Source organism: Scyliorhinus torazame, chromosome 5, assembly GCF_047496885.1.
Source record: "Scyliorhinus torazame isolate Kashiwa2021f chromosome 5, sScyTor2.1, whole genome shotgun sequence".
In the NCBI taxonomy this organism is placed as follows: domain Eukaryota; kingdom Metazoa; phylum Chordata; class Chondrichthyes; order Carcharhiniformes; family Scyliorhinidae; genus Scyliorhinus; species Scyliorhinus torazame.
Window position 1 is genome coordinate 110907356 of NC_092711.1, and position 15437 is coordinate 110922792.

The following is a 15437-nucleotide window of genomic DNA, read 5'->3' on the forward strand; positions in this document are numbered from 1 at the left end:
ATCTGGGGAAAGGCAATTATGATGCGATGAGGCAAGACTTAGGATACATCGGATGGAGGGAAAAACTGCAGGGGATGGGCACAATGGAAATGTGGAGCTTGTTGAAGGAACAGCTACTGCGTGTCCTTGATAAGTATGTACCAGTCAGGGAGGAAGTGGTCGAGTGAGAGAACCGTGGTTTACTAAAGCAGTCAAAACAATTGTCAAGAGGAAGAAGGAGGCTTGTGTAAAGATGAGACATGAAGGTTCAGTTAGGGCGCTCGAGAGTTACAGGTTAGCTAGGAAGGACCTAAAGAGAGAGCTAAGAAGAGCCAGGAGGGGACATGAGAAGTCTTTGGCAGGTAAGATCAAGGATAACCCTAAAGCTTTCTATAGATATGTCAGGAATAAAAGAATGACTAGGGTAAGTGTAGGGCCAGTCAAGGACAGTAGTGGGAAGTTGTGCTTGGAGTCCAAGGAGATAGGAGAGGTGCTAAATGAATATTTTTCGTCAGTATTCACACAGGAAAAAGACAATGTTGTCGAGGAGAATACTGAGATTCAGGCTACGAGACTAGAAGGGCTTGAGGTTCATAAGGAAGAGGTGTTAGCAATTCTGGAAAGTGTGAAAATAGATAAGTCACCTGGGCCGGATGGGATTTGTCCTAGAATTCTCTGGGAAGCTAGGGAGGAGATTGCTGAGCCTTTGGCCTTGATCTTTAAGTCATCTTTGTCTGCAGGAATAGTGCCAGAAGACTGGAGGATAGCAAATGTTGTCCCCTTGTTCAAGAAGGGGAGTAGAGATAACCCCGGTAACTATAGACCAGTGAGCCTTACTTCTGTTGTGGGAAAAATCTTGGAAAGGTTTCGAAGAGATAGGATGTATAATCATCTGGAAAGGAATAATTTGATTAGAGATAGTCAACATGGTTTTGTGAAGGGTAGGTCGTGCCTCACACACCTTGTAGAGTTCTTTGAGAAGGTGACCAAACAGGTGGATGAGGGTAAAGCAGTTGATGCGGTGCATATGGATTTCAGTAAAGCGTTTGATAAGGTTCCCCAAGGTAGGCTACTGCAGAAAATACGGAGGCATGGGATTCAGGGTGATTTAGCAGTTTGGATCAGAAATTGGCTAGCTGGAAGAAGACAAAGGGTGGTGGTTGATGGGAAATGTTCAGACTGGAGTCCAGTTACTAGTGGTGTACCACAAGGATCTGTTTTGGGGCCACTACTGTTTGTCATTTTTATAAATGACCTGGAGGAGGGCGTAGAAGGATGGGTGAGTAAATTTGCAGATGACACTAAAGTCGGTGGAGTTGTGGACAGTGCGGAAGGATGTTACAAGTTACAGAGGGACATAGATAAGCTGTAGCGCTGGGCTGAGAGATGGCAAATGCAGTTTAATGCAGAAAAGTGTGAGGTGATACATTTTGGAAGGAATAACAGGAAGACTGAGTACTGTGCTAATGGTAAGATTCTTGGCAGTGTGGATGAGCAGAGAGATCTCGGTGTCCATGTACATAGATCCCTGAAAGTTGCCACCCAGGTTGAGAGGGTTGTTAAGAAGGTGTACGGTGTGTTCGCTTTTATTGGTAGAGGGATTGAGTTTAGGAGCCATGAGGTCATGTTGCAGCTATACAACACTCTGGTGCGGCCGCATTTGGAGTATTGCGTGCAATTCTGGTTGCCGCATTATAGGAAGGATGTGGAAGCATTGGAAAGGGTGCAGAGGAGATTTACCAGAATGTTGCCGGTATGGAGGGAAGATCTTATGAGGAAAGGCTGAGGGACTTATGGCTGTTTTCGTTCGAGAGAAGAAGGTTGAGAGGTGAATTAATTGAGGCATACAAGATGATCAGAGGATTGGATAGGGTGGACAGTGAGAGCCTTTTTCCTCGGATGGTGATGTCTAGCACGAGGGGGCATACCTTTAAATTGAGGGGAGATAGATATAAGACAGATGTCAGAGGTAGGTTCTTTACTCAGAGAGTAGTAAGGGCGTGGAATGCCCTGCCTGCTACAGTAGTGGACTCGCCAACACTAAGGACATTCAAATGGTCATTGGATAGACATATGGACAATAAGGGAATAGTGTAGATGGGCTTTAGAGTGGTTTCACAGGTCGGCGCAACATCGAGGGCCAAAGGGCCTGTATTGCGCTGTAATGTTCTATGAGATGGCTGAGCAAGCCACTCAGTTTGAGGGAAATTAGGGATGGGCAATAAATGTTGGCCCAGCCAGTGACTCCCACAAATGATTGAAATAAAATCCTGGAGACTCCAGTCAGTCAATCCGGGAGAGTTGCCATCCGGTCCAGGCACCTTGTCCTCTGTAAAGATGGCGACCGGTAACCCGGGCCTGTCACCGCTCAGCTCTCACTCTATTCGGTGCTGTTTAAGACTGGACGGTTAACATTTTCCTCGGGAGTTGAAGCCTCCACGGGGTATTTATGAAGCCTCCCGGCTCACTCCGCAGCTTCTATTGCTCCCGGCTACAATCCTGAAAGTTGCTTGATTATTTCTTTCCCGCTCCTCGCATCGTCAGCGACAACCTGAACTGCAGATGCGCCGGGCACAGCCCGAACGGTGACAGTGCCCAGTGAGTGATTGGCGGCGGTACCGGACCAATAGGAATTGTGAGGGTTGGCCTGGCGGACCAGATGGGAGCAGCTGGTCCTCCAACCGATGGTAGTGAGTGAAGGGCGGGGCTGGACTGTGAGTGAAGCATGCGCAGTGCGGGTGATGGGCAGACGGGTCCACAATGGGTAAAGGGGGGGATGGTGGGGCGGAGGATCCGGTGGGTGGACGGAGAGGCTCCGGAAACCACGGGAATAAACTGAGCGGACCCCCCCTCCCCCCGTTTACACCGACCAGGGCCGCAGCTCCCAGATCAATGAAGAGCCGCTTTGTATCAGGTTGGTCATTGGTTCCAGAGGTTGTTCCCTGGTCTCCAGCGTCGCTTCTTTATCAGTGAATCATTGAACGGTTACAATGCAGATTGAGGCCATTCAGCCCGTCCTGTTTGTGCTGGCTCTCTTTGCCAGAGCAAATCAGCTCCTCCCACTCCCCTGTCCTTTCACCAACAAGACCAGCAGCAAATATTCCCCATCCCCAGTTACCTGTGGAGAAGATGATGTTTGACCTTCTTGACCCGCTGCAGTCTGTGTGGTGAAGGTGCTCCCACAATGCTGGAGTTACAGGTTATTCACCTTATTGGTTAGGAATCGAACAGAGTGATCAGGGATCACCCAATTAGTAGGGTCCAAACTGAAGGACCGCCCAAAAGAGCACGAAAACCCCCCAAGTATAAGAAGAGTTTGCCACATGTTCGTCCTCTCTTGGACCTGGTACCCCGGTCCGGCCATCTCCAATTGCAACAACACCAGAAGCAAGTCCAAGTTTAACGCTCGCTACCAGACGGATGAGTCCCGCTGAGCAGCAGTTACTCCTTCGGACTCGATAGATCCAGAATCGACCAGTGGCTACTGTTTCTCTGACCTAAACCGGGTGTCCGAAGTCAAGTACAGGTTGTCATAGTCGATAGGTGTAGTTAACTAGTAGTGTTTATGTTGCATGACTAATTGTGTGTAAATAAAATAGCCTTGACCTTGAACTAACTAACTGGTGTTTGGCTCTTTGGTCGATAGCCGGTTGAACCTTGTGGTGGTATCATTTGATTCCTGGCGACGCGAAGCATTAGAATATAGATAACATAGAAAGAAGGGCAAACTCACTGATTGCCATCATTGGAACTGAGCCACAGAAAGGACAGAGTAAAAGAAGAAAAGGCAACAATTTGATTGGTCGATTGGCCTCCTTCTGCACTGAAGGAATTCTATGGTTCTGAGACTCCATTTGTCAACAGAATATTCATCAATAATTTGGTTTTCTGCAATTTTGATTTGTGGGCTCAGATTGAATCAAGGCATCAGAAACAGGAACAGGAGTCGGTTATTCAGTCCATGTTCTAAACATGCAGGATATTTTGAAGCAAAGAGATTTTCTGAAGCATCAACACCAGGATGTGTAAAGAAATGGGACAGGAGCCTGGGTCTTTGCTGCATCATCAACAGATCAAGAGTCAAGGATTGCTTCCTGAGATTGGAAGGTAACTCACGGAGTTCCCACATTCCAAATCAGAGACAGGGAACGACAGGCCCCACAATCACAGGGAAGATGCTTGAGGATCCTAACAGATTCAGTTTCTGATCACTGTGGTGGAGAAGGAGCCATTAGAGATTCTCAAATGGCTTCTGAAAAACAAGGTCACGTCTTAATAATAACAATAATCTGTATTGTCACAAGTAAGCTTACATTAACACTGCAATGAAGTTACTATGAAAAGCTCCCAGTTGCCACATTCCGGCGCCTGTTCGGGTACACAGAGCGATAATTCAGAATGTCCAAATTACCCAACAGCACGTCTTTCGGGACTTGTGGGAGGAAACCAACGCAGACACGGGGAGAACGTGTAGCCTCCAATAGACAGTGACCCAAGCCAGGAATCAAACCTGGGACCCTGACCCTGGACATTGAATTCTCCCGAACAGGCGTCGGGATGTGGCGACTAGGGGCTTTCACAGTAACTTCATTGCTGTGTTAATGTAAGCCTACTTGTGACAGAGGATTATTATTATAAATAAATCAAATCAAAACTGGCTCGTTGGTCCAGGGGTAAGATTCTCGCTTCAGGGGTTGTGCTCTATGAAAATGTGAGAGGTCCCGGGTTCAAATCCCAGATGAGCCCTTTGATGTTGTTTCTTATTGGGGGCAGCACGGTAGCATAGTGGTTAGCACAATTGCTTCACAGCTCAAGGGTCCCATGTTCGATTCCCGGCTTGGGTCACTGTCTGTGCGGAGTCTGCACGTTCTCCCCGTGTGTGCGTGGGTTTTCTCCGGGTGCTCCGGTTTCCTCCCACAGTCCAAAGATGTGTAGGTCTGGTGGACTGGCCATGCTAAATTGCCCTTCGTGTCCAAAATTGCCCTTAGTGTTGGGTGGGGTTACTGGGTTATAGGGACAGGGTGGAGGTGTGGGCTTGGGTAGGGTGCTCTTGCCAAGAGTCGATGCAGACTCGATGGACCGAATGGCCTCCTTCTGCACTGTAAATTCTATGATAACCTATGAAACCTGGGTGAGGGTCACATTCAGGAGAAGTTATTAAAATGGAACCACATACAGATAAACTATATCAGGATTTACTGATATTTCCATTTGAATCACTGCTCCTGGCACCTGACACCTCTTGATCCATCACATCAACATTTGGCGGAACTGACTGCGCTGAGGTCTGTCTTGGATTAAAAACTGGAGGATCACTTGTCATCACAGAATCCTAGACATTTACAGCACAGAGGCCATTCAGCCCATTGTGTCTGTGTTGGCTGAAAATTCCTTGTCCAGTCTAATCCCATTTTCCACCTCTTGGTCTGTAGCCTGCAGATCACACAAACTCCACATACGATGAGGGTTTCTGTCTCTACCTCCCTTTCAGACAGAGTTCCAGATCCCCACCACCCCGGGTGAAGAAAATCCTCAATTCCCCTCTAATCCTTCCAACAGATACTTAAATCTCTGGCCCCAGGTTACTGATCTGTTTGTTCATGAAATAGGTCCTTCTGCCATCTGATCCACTATATCTGGGACCCTCAATGTTGCACACCTCAATTAAATGTCCACTCAGCCTCCTCTGTTCCACAGAAAACAATCGATCCAATCGTTCCTCTTGTTAAAATTCCCTAATCCTGGAAACATCCAGAAAAACCTCTTCCGTACTCTCTCCAGGAAGAATGTGATTGTACTGGAATGTGGTGACCAGAACTGTACTCAAGTGCTCTAGCTGTGATCTAACTAATGTTTTTTAGTTCTAGAATACCCATTCTCTAACCTTCAATGTGATGGAAACTGACAGCTGCAACCTGTCAGCATTTGAAAGATATTTACAAATGATTCGAGAGTTTCTTACAGTTGGGATCTTTCTCTGTTCTGTCCATTCGAGGTGTTTGATAAAAGACTTTCTCCTGTGAATATCCAGCTGGAGTTTTGGGCCTTGACGTGTTTCCTTGTTCATCTTGTTGCCTCTAATCATTGAATCTTGTGGTTTCAGACACCAGAGAATCAAACTCCCAGCAACAGATTGTCTTTTACTGACTTTCTTAACAGCTCTGCAATAATACAGGCATAGTCATTCCTTACATAGTTCTGGTCCTCAGTGAAATACTTAAATGATGAGCTTTAGATGTTCTTCATATATTCCACAGGAAACTAAGGCGCCCACCAGAGAGTAAGGGAGTGAATCTGAACCGTGTCCCCGGGAAAGGAGCACCCTTGGGACCAGCCATCTGCCTTTCCCTCGGGGAACAGAACCGATGGGGACCTCGCCGCAAACCACACATCAAGGAAGCCGCCAAAGCCGGCCTGCCTTTCAAATCGGCCCGTGGGGAGGTATATTAAGCTCGTCTCCACTCAATAACGCCAATCTCAGCCGGAAATCGGAGTGGGAAATCATTAACCAGTGGCTCTGTGCGGGAAATCATTAACCAGTGGCTCTGTGTGCGGCAAATCATTAACCAGTGGCTGTGTATGCGGCAAATCATTAACCAGTGGCTCTGTGTGCGGCAAATCATTAACCAGTGGCTCTGTGTGCGGCAAATCATTAACCAGTGGCTGTGTGTGCGGCAAATCATTAACCAGTGGCTCTGTGTGCGGCAAATCATTAACCAGTGGTTCTGTGTGCGGCAAATCATTAACCAGTGGCTCTGTGTGCGGCAAATCATTAATCAGTGGCTCTGTGTGCAGCAAATCATTAACCAGTGGCTCTGTGTGCGGCAAATCATTAACCTGTGGCTGTGTGTGGGAAATCATTAACCAGTGGTTCTGTGTGCGGCAAATCATTAATCAGTGGCTCTGTGTGCGGCAAATCATTAACCAGTGGCTCTGTGTGCGGCAAATCATTAACCAGTGGCTCTATGTGCAGCTATTCATTAACCAGTGGCTCTGTGTGCGGCAAATCATTAACCAGTGGCTCTGTGTGCGGCAAATCATTAACCAGTGGCTCTGTGTGCGGCAAATCATTAACCAGTGGCTCTATGTGCAGCTATTCATTAACCAGTGGCTCTGTGTGCGGCAAATCATTAACCAGTGGATCGGTGTGCGGCAAATCATTAACCAGTGGCTGTGTGTGCGGCAAATCATTAACCAGTGGCTCTGTGTGTGGGAAATCATTAACCAGTGGCTGCGTGTGCGGCAAATCATTAACCAGTGGCTCTGTGTGCGGCAAATCAATAACCAGTGGCTCTGTGTGCGACAAATCATTAACCAGTGGCTCTGTGTGTGGGAAATCATTAACCAGTGGCTCTGTGTGCGGCAAATCATTAACCAGTGGCTCTGTGTGCGGCAAATCATTAACCAGTGGTTCGGTGTGCGGCAAATCATTAACCAGTGAACAGAGTTAATTTTCAGAGAACCACTTTCACTTGGAATTATTTTTCCATGGAAGTGGCTGATCAGCCATGATATTGTAGAGAAGAGCATGCTCAATGGGCTGAATGGCCTGCTCCTTTCCTATGTACCAGTCCTGGGAGTGTTTGTTGGGGACAGTGTAGAGGGGGCTTTACTCTGTATCTAACCCCGTGCTGTACCTGTCCTGGGAGTGTTTGATGGCGACAGTGCAGAGGGAGCTTTACTCTGTATCTAACCCTGTGCTGTACCTGTACTGGGAGTGTTTGATGGGGACAGTTTAGAGGGAGCTTTACTCTGTATCTAACCCCGTGCTGTACCTGTCCTGGGAGTGTTTGATGGGGAGAGTGTAGAGGGAGGTTTACTCTGTATCTAACCCAGTGTTGTACCTGTCCTGGGAGTGTTTGATGGAGACAGTGTAGAGGGAGCTTTACTCTGTATCTAACCCCGTGCTGTACCTGTCCTGGGAGTGTTTGATGGGGACAGCGTAGAAGGATGGAGCTTTACTCCCTGTCTAACACGTTGCTCTGTGTAGATCAATGTTGGTCACACTCCAGCTTTTCACACTTTGAACCAGTGTTTTCTCTTTCTGCACCTGTGTTATCCATGTCAAATGTTTAAATATTCAGGAGGAACAATGTTTATGTTGCAACCCGATCGAGCCCCTCGTCCAGAACCTGAGCCACAGGCTACAGCTGGTGTGTAACCTGTAACCAGATCCCAGCAGCATTAAAACAAGCTGACAACCGACAGTAGCTCCTTGTATAGCGAAAGCTGCTCCCGGACTGTCAGCAGAAACAGGACCGAAGAAGACCCTCAAGCTCTTCGCCATAAATATGAAGCTAATGAGGTAATCACAATTTGCAGTCAAATATATTCAACCCCTCCCATCTCTCTCTGTACCCCGAAGCCCGACCTTGCATAGAAATTTGGGAAGGACACAAAGGCGTTTGTGGGAGCGAGGTGAAGCAACAAGAGGGGATGATGATGTGGGGGGGTGGGGGGGGTTGTGGAGGGTAGTGGAGAGGATCTGAGAGGGAAGGTGGACAAGGCTGTGTCATGGGGGCGGCTGCGGGGGGAGGGGGGGGCGGATTCCGGAGGGGTCCATTCCAGAGGAGGGGGGTCCTAGAGGCCTCGGGGAACATGGAACATTACAGCACAGTACAGGCCCTTCGGCCCTCGATGTTGGTGCTGGTGGTGTTCGGGACAACGGGGATCCTGTGTGTGAGAGGGCTCCTGTGAGCGTTTGGGAAAGGTGTTCCTGTGTCCGCAGGCGTGTGTCTGGGGGAGGTGGGGCATCCTGTATCTGGGTGTGGGGGGGTCCTGTGTGTGGAGGTGTGTCTGGGGGAGGTGTCCTGTGTGAGGGGGAGGTGTCCTGTGTGTGGGTGTGTGTCTGCGGGCAATGTCCTGTGTGTGGGCGTGTGCCTGGAGGAGGTGGTCTGTGTGTGGGTGCATGTCTTGGGGAGGTGTCCTGTGTGTGTGGGGGGGGTCCTGTGTGTGGGTGCGTGTCTGGGGAGGTGTCCTGTGTGTGGGAGAGGTGTCCTGTGTGTGGGTGTGTGTCTGGGGAGGTGTCCTGTGTGTGGGTGCGTGTCTGGGGAGGTGTCCTGTGTGTGGGGGAGGTGTCCAGTGTGTGGGTGGGTGTCTCGGGGAGGTGTCCTGTGTGTGGGTGTGTGTCTGGGGGCAATGGCCTGTGTGGGGTGTGTGTCTGGGGAGGTGTCCTGTGTGTGGGGGAGGTGTCCTGTGTGTGGGAGAGGTGTCCTGTGTGTGGGGAGGTGTCCTGTGTGTGGGTGTGTGTCTAGGGGAGGTGTCCTGTGTGTGGGGGACGTGTCCTGTGTGGGGTGTGTGTCTGGGGAGGTGTCCTGTGTGTGGGGGAGGTGTCCTGTGTGTGGGTGTGTGTCTGGGGGCAATGTCCTGTGTGGGGTTTGTGTCTGGGGGAGGTGTCCTGTGTGTGGGGGAGGTGTCCTGTGTGTGGGTGTGTGTCTGGGGGAGGAGGTGTCTGGGGAGGTGTCTTGTGTTTGTGGGTGTGTGTGGGGGACGTGTCCTGTGTGGGGTGTGTGTCTGGGGAGGTGTCCTGTGTGTGGGGAGGTGTCCTGTGTGTGGGGGACGTGTCCTGTGTGGGGTGTGTGTCTGGGGAGGTATCCTGTGTGTGGGTGTGTGTCTGGGGGCAATGTCCTGTGTGGGGTTTGTGTCTGGGGGAGGTGTCCTGTGTGTGGGGGAGATGTCCTGTGCGTGGGTGTGTGTCTGGGGGGTCCAGCTCCCCTCACTGACCCCCTGTTTTGTTTGCTTTACAGGCCGTGGGGCAGGACGTTGTTGCTGGCAGTGAGGCCTCCTCTCCTCCCCCTGCTCCTCCTCCTGGGTACGGGGCTCGGCTGCCCCTCAGACTGCCTCTGCTGGAGCCCCAACCGGACGGTGAGCTGCTCGTCCCGGGGGCTGGAGTCGCTGCCGGCTGGCACGCGGGCGCTGGACCTAAGTGACAACCGGCTGGAGTGGCTGGACTGGGGCCCGGGACGGGGCCTGAGCCGCCGGCTGGAGGAGCTGGAATTGGGCCACAACCGGCTGCGGGAGCTGGAGGCCGGCGCCCTGGGCGCCCTGGAGCGGCTGCAGCGCCTGGGCCTCGGCCACAACCTACAGCGCTACCTGCAGCCCGGAACCCTCCTCGGCCTGGCCGCCCTGCGCAGCCTGGAGCTGGCTGGCAACCCGCTGCTGCTGCTCGGCGACCACACCTTCCGCGGCTTGGCCGCCCTGCGCACCCTCAGCCTGGGCTCCCCCTAGCTGGCCTGGGCCGGCCCGCGAGCCTGGGCCGGCCTCAGCGGCCTCAACCAACTCACCGTCCGCGGTGCCGCGCTGACCTGGCCACCCGGTGCTGCCCTCTCCCCCCTCCTCAACCTGACCGCCCTCCGCCTGCTGGCCTTCCCCAAGGCCGCCGCCCTGCCCGGCCGCCCCTTCCAGGACCTCTCCCGCCTCCGCCTGCTGGAAATCGACTCCTGGGCCTCACTGGCCCAACTAGGCCCCGATTGCCTCCAGGGCCTCAATTTGGTTTGGCTCTCAATCACCCGCTGCAACCTCAGCACTGTCCCCTATGCCAGCCTGAGGACTCAGGCCTACCTGCGCTTCCTCAACCTCTCCTATAATCCCATCAGTGCCATCCGCGGAGCGCTGCTGCAGCACGTAACCCGCCTGGAGGAGCTGCGATTGGTGGGCGGCCGTCTGCGCATCATCCATGACGCCGCCTTCCGCGGCCTCGTCTACTTCCGGCTGCTGGACGTCACGGCCAATCAGTTGGCCAGCTTGCCGGCTGCTGCCTTCCGCTCGCTGGCCTCCCTCCAGAGCCTGGGCCTCGGCCTCAACCCGCTGGCCTGCGACTGCCGCCTGCTCTGGATCGTCCGCCGGCGCCACCGCCTCCGCTTCCTGGGCCCCCAGCCGCCCACCTGCGCCTCCCCGCCGTCCCTCTGCGGCCGCCGCCTGCCCGAGGCCGCCGGCTCCCTCCCTGCCAGCACCTTCAGTTGCCGCCGGCCCCGCATCCGCGACAAGAGGCCGCAGCCCCGAGAGGGCCAGACAGTCACCCTCCGCTGCTCGGCCGACGGCCAGCTGCCGCCCCTCATCCTGTGGCTCAACCCACGGCGCCAGCGGCTGGGCCACCCCGAGGCGGGGATGAGCCTCCCCGGGGCGGGGATGAGCCTCCCCGGGGGCCTGGGCCTAGTATCTGAAAATCTGGGCCTGAACCCCGAGGACCGCGGCCTCCTCCCTGGACGTCCGGACCCCAGCCTGCCCCCCGCGCCCCCGCTCCTCTCCGGACCCGCCGTGGGCCGCAGCCGCCTCTTGCCAGACGGCAGCCTGCAGATCACCTCGGTCCGCCGCATGGACTCCGGCACCTATCGCTGTGTGGCCCGCAACGCCGGCGGCAACGACACGGCCTCGGCCTCGCTACAGGTGCGGCCGCTCTCGCTACAGGAGCTGGGACTGGCTGGGCGCTCCGACTCCCGGGCCAAGGCCGGCCTACGGCCCGGATATCCCTTCGACACCCACACGCTGCTGGTGGCCACCACCATGGGCTTCGCCTCATTCTTCACCGTGGTGTCGCTCTGCTTCACTTTACTCTTCATCTGGAGCCGGGCCAGCGGGCCCATCAAACACAACAACATCCATGTTGACTTCGTGCCGCACGCGGGCGGGGGCGGCAGAGGTGGCGACGGGGACGACGCCAAATTCAACATGAAGGTGGTCTGAGGGCTGACGTCACTGTCCGAGACGTCACTGCGACCCCATCTATGCCTCAATTGCTAAAGGACAAGTGTCCCATATGCCTTTTTCACCATCCTATTAACCTGTCCTTCCACCTTCAGGGATCTCAGAACAAACACACCACGGTCCCTTTGTTCCTCAGACGCCCCAGTGTCATGCCGTTCATTGAATGCTTCGTTGTCAAATTACGCCTGCCAAAGTGTGTCACCTCACATTTTTCAGGGTTAAATTCCATCTGCCACGTTTCTGCCCATTTGACCATCCTGTCTATATCTTCCTGTAACCAAAGACACTCAAACTCACTGTTAACCACCAGGCCAAGCTGTGTGACATCCATAAAGGTAATGATTCTACCCCACACATCGTCATCTATGGCGTTTATATAAATGACAAACAACAGGGGACCCAGCGCAGATCCCTGTGGTACGCCACTGGACACTGGCTTCCAGACACTAAAGCAGCCATCTGTCATCTTCCTCTGTCTCCTACAGCCAAGCCAATTTTGAATCCACCTTATCATGTTACTCTGTATCACATGTGTATTTGTCTTCGTTATAAAGTCTCCCATGTGGGATCTTGGCAAAGGCTTTGCTGAAATCTATGTAAACTACATCACTACCACCATCGACATACCTGGTGTCAATCAATCAATCAAAATTTGTTAGGCATGACCTCCCGCTGACAAAGCCATGCTGACTATTCCTGATCAAACCTTGCCTCTTCAAGTGGAGATAGATTCTCTCCTTCTGAATTTTCTCCGATAGGTTCCCTACCACTGATGCGAGACTCACTGGTACTTAGTTCCCTGGCTTATCTCTACAACCTTTCTTAAATAGTGGGATCATATTAGCTGATCTGCAGTCCTCTAGCACCGACCTCGTCGCTAAAGAGCAATTAAAAATTTGGGTCGGGGCCCCTGCAATCTCACCTCCCACAGCATCCTGGGACACAATTCATCCAGACCTGGAGATTTGTCCACTTTTAAGCTTGCCAACACTTCCAATGTCTTGTCACTCCCTCTATCAATTCGCTCAAGAACCTCACAGTTTCTCTCCCCGAGTTCCAAGTCTATCTCCTCATTCTCTTGGCTGGAGACGGATGTGAAATATTTATTCAACACCCAACCAATGTCCTCTAAAGTTTCTCTCCATTTAGATAATAAAATTGCCTTTTTATTCCTCTGACCAAAATTGATAACCTCACACTTATGCATGTTAAATTCCATCTTATCAAATGTATTCTGGAAGTCCAAACACATCTACAGTACCCCCATTATCCGCCTGGCTTGTTACATCTTCCAAGAACTCCAACAAATGAGTCAAACACGATTTACCCTTTACAAAACCACACTACAAAGTCTTACAACATCAGGTGAAAGTCCAACAGGTTTGTTTCGATGTCACTAGCTTTCGGAGCGCTGCTCCTTCCTCAGGTGAATGAAGAGGTATGTTCCAGAAACATATATATAGACAAATTCAAAGATGCCAGACAATGCTTGGAATGCGAGCATTAGCAGGTGATTAAATCTTTACAGATCCAGAGATGGGGTAACCCCAGGTTAAAGAGGTGTGAATTGTGTCAAGCCAGGACAGTTGGTAGGATTTCGCAGGTCAGATGGCGGGGGATGAATGTAATGCGACATGAATCCCAGGTCCCGGTTGAGGCCGCACTAATGTGTGCGGAACTTGGCTATAAGCTTCTGCTCGGCGATTCTGCGTTGTCGCGCGTCCTGAAGGCCGCCTTGGAGAACGCTTACCCGGAGATCAGAGGCTGAATGCCCTTGACTGCTGCCCCGACTGGAAGGGAACATTCCTGCCTGGTGATTGTCGCGCGATGTCCGTTCATTGCCACACTGACTCTGATGGATTGCGGTTTGGCTTTCCAAAAGTCCAATTACTACTTCCTCAATAATGGATTCCAACAGTCTCCCAACTACAGGCTTTAACTAACTAGTTTCCTACTTTTTGAACAGGAGGGATTACATTAGACTTTTCTACTAATGCAGTGACATTGTCACTGGATCAGTGTCTCCCCCCCCCCCGGTCTCTACGAGGTTGTTTGCGGAGAGGAGCCAGAAGCAGCAGATAGTGAGAGTGGAGAATGTCCATCGGGGCTGGTTTAGCACACTGGGCTAAATCACTGGCTTTCAAAGCAGACCAGCAGCACGGTTCAATTCCCGTACCAGCCTCCCCGAACAGGCGCCGGAATGTGGCGACTAGGGGCTTTTCACAGTAACTTCATTTGAAGCCTACTTGTGACAATAAGCGATTTTCATTCATTGTTTCATTCAGCTCTCGGGCAGCACTGAGGATTTGTAAACCCCGCCTCCCGACACTGACCTCTCACCTGATACCTCACAATGCCAGGGCAATGATTGACGGCAGCTCCTGACCAATAGGGTGAAGGGGTGGATTCAAAAGGCCGGCGGGAATCGGCTGGTCCTCCAGCCAATCGGAGTGAACAAGGAGGCGGGACTGGGCCGAGTGAAGCATGCGCAGTGCGATTAATGGCGGCGTTCTTTCTCGGATGTATGATCCGTAAAGGAGGGAATGGCAGGACCGAGGGAGAGCTCAATTAGGCGCGTCGTTGGACACACTTCTTAAACATGTTATATTAACCGAAAATCCTGAAAAATAACCTACCGGTATCGGGGGGGACCTGAGCGGGGCCTGCAGCTTTCTCACAGACGAGACTAAATGGCGGCCATCTCTCTCGCGCGTACTAGAGGGGCTGCGCATGCGCATTCGTCAACGTTCTTGGGGCACGAGCAGCAATGCGCGCGCGCATCCACCGTCTGTCTTGGGGGCAGCAGCGGAGCGCATGCTCAGTCGCCATCATTGCAATATTTTTGAAATGTTTCACCATGACAGACTCACTCTGAGTTACAAATTCTTATTTATGAGGCAGAACAATGATACATGTCCAGGGCAGTGACAATAATTCGTATTTATTGTGCCTTGACAAAATCAAGCATTTTAACACATCGCAGAGAAACGTTATAAAATAACAATTGACACTGAGCAACATGGGGAGATATTAGGAGAATCTTAATGGAGGAAAGTGAGTGAGAGAGTCGGAGAGTTTGAAGGAGGAAATTCCAGAGCTTGTGGCCCAGTCAAATGATAAAAGGCCAGTAATGGTGGACCGAATAAATCAGGTATGCTGTAGTGGCCAGAATTAAATTAGTGCAGAGATCTTGAAGGGGTGTGTGAGGAGATTACAGAGATCAGGATGATCACAACTATAGGAATCGAAGAATGGGAAATTTCAACTTTTGGTACTTCTTAAAAGGAAAGTGAGCACAGGGGATGGGTAAACAAGACTTGTTTGTATTGTATTTGTTTTATTGTCACATGTACTGAAGTACAGTGAAAAGTATTCTTTTCGTACAGTCATAAGTTCGGATATGGAGATGCTGGCATTGAACTGGGGTGAGCACAGTAAGAAGTCTTACAACACCAGGTTAAAGGAGGAAGGAGCAGTGCTCTGAAAGCTAGTGATTTGAAACAAACCTGTGTAAGGACTTTAACCTGGTGTAAGACCTCTTACTGCAGTCATAAGTTCATAAGATACAGGAGCAGAATTAGGCCATTTGGCCCATCAAATCTGCTCCACCATTCTATCATAGCTGATATTTTCCTCATCTGCTCCCTACAATGCTAAAGACCAAGAGCGGGATTGCAAAATCAGCCAGAGCATCTCCTCGCTAGAACACATGACCTAGGAGCAGGAGTAGTAAATGTAGCCTCCCGCGCCTAAAC

The 15437-nt window shown here is 51.5% G+C and overlaps 2 protein-coding genes across 4 annotated transcripts in view; one reads left to right on the forward strand and one right to left on the reverse strand.

The window, feature by feature from the left end:
* Window positions 1-14416, reverse strand: part of LOC140421650 (uncharacterized) — a 58890-nt gene extending 44474 nt beyond the window's left edge. Inside the window, exons 1-2 of one of the 3 annotated variants that reach the window (XR_011946968.1) lie at window positions 14319-14416; window positions 5942-6140 (exon numbers count right to left, since the gene is read on the reverse strand). Coding sequence is in view for 1 of the 3 variants with exons in the window: in XM_072506446.1 (XP_072362547.1) it covers window positions 5942-5969 (28 nt within the window). In the remaining 2 variants the exon portion in view is untranslated. The remainder of the gene's footprint in view (window positions 1-5941; window positions 6141-14318) is intronic. The other 2 variants (XM_072506446.1, XM_072506447.1) reach the window with 2 other exon arrangements.
* Window positions 10312-11661, forward strand: LOC140417859 (leucine-rich repeat and immunoglobulin-like domain-containing nogo receptor-interacting protein 1; the record flags this gene model as incomplete). Its single annotated transcript, XM_072501301.1, has 1 exon — window positions 10312-11661. A coding segment is annotated over one exon (1350 nt), but the record flags the coding sequence as incomplete, so codon positions are not given.
* Window positions 14417-15437: the final 1021 nt, after the last annotated feature.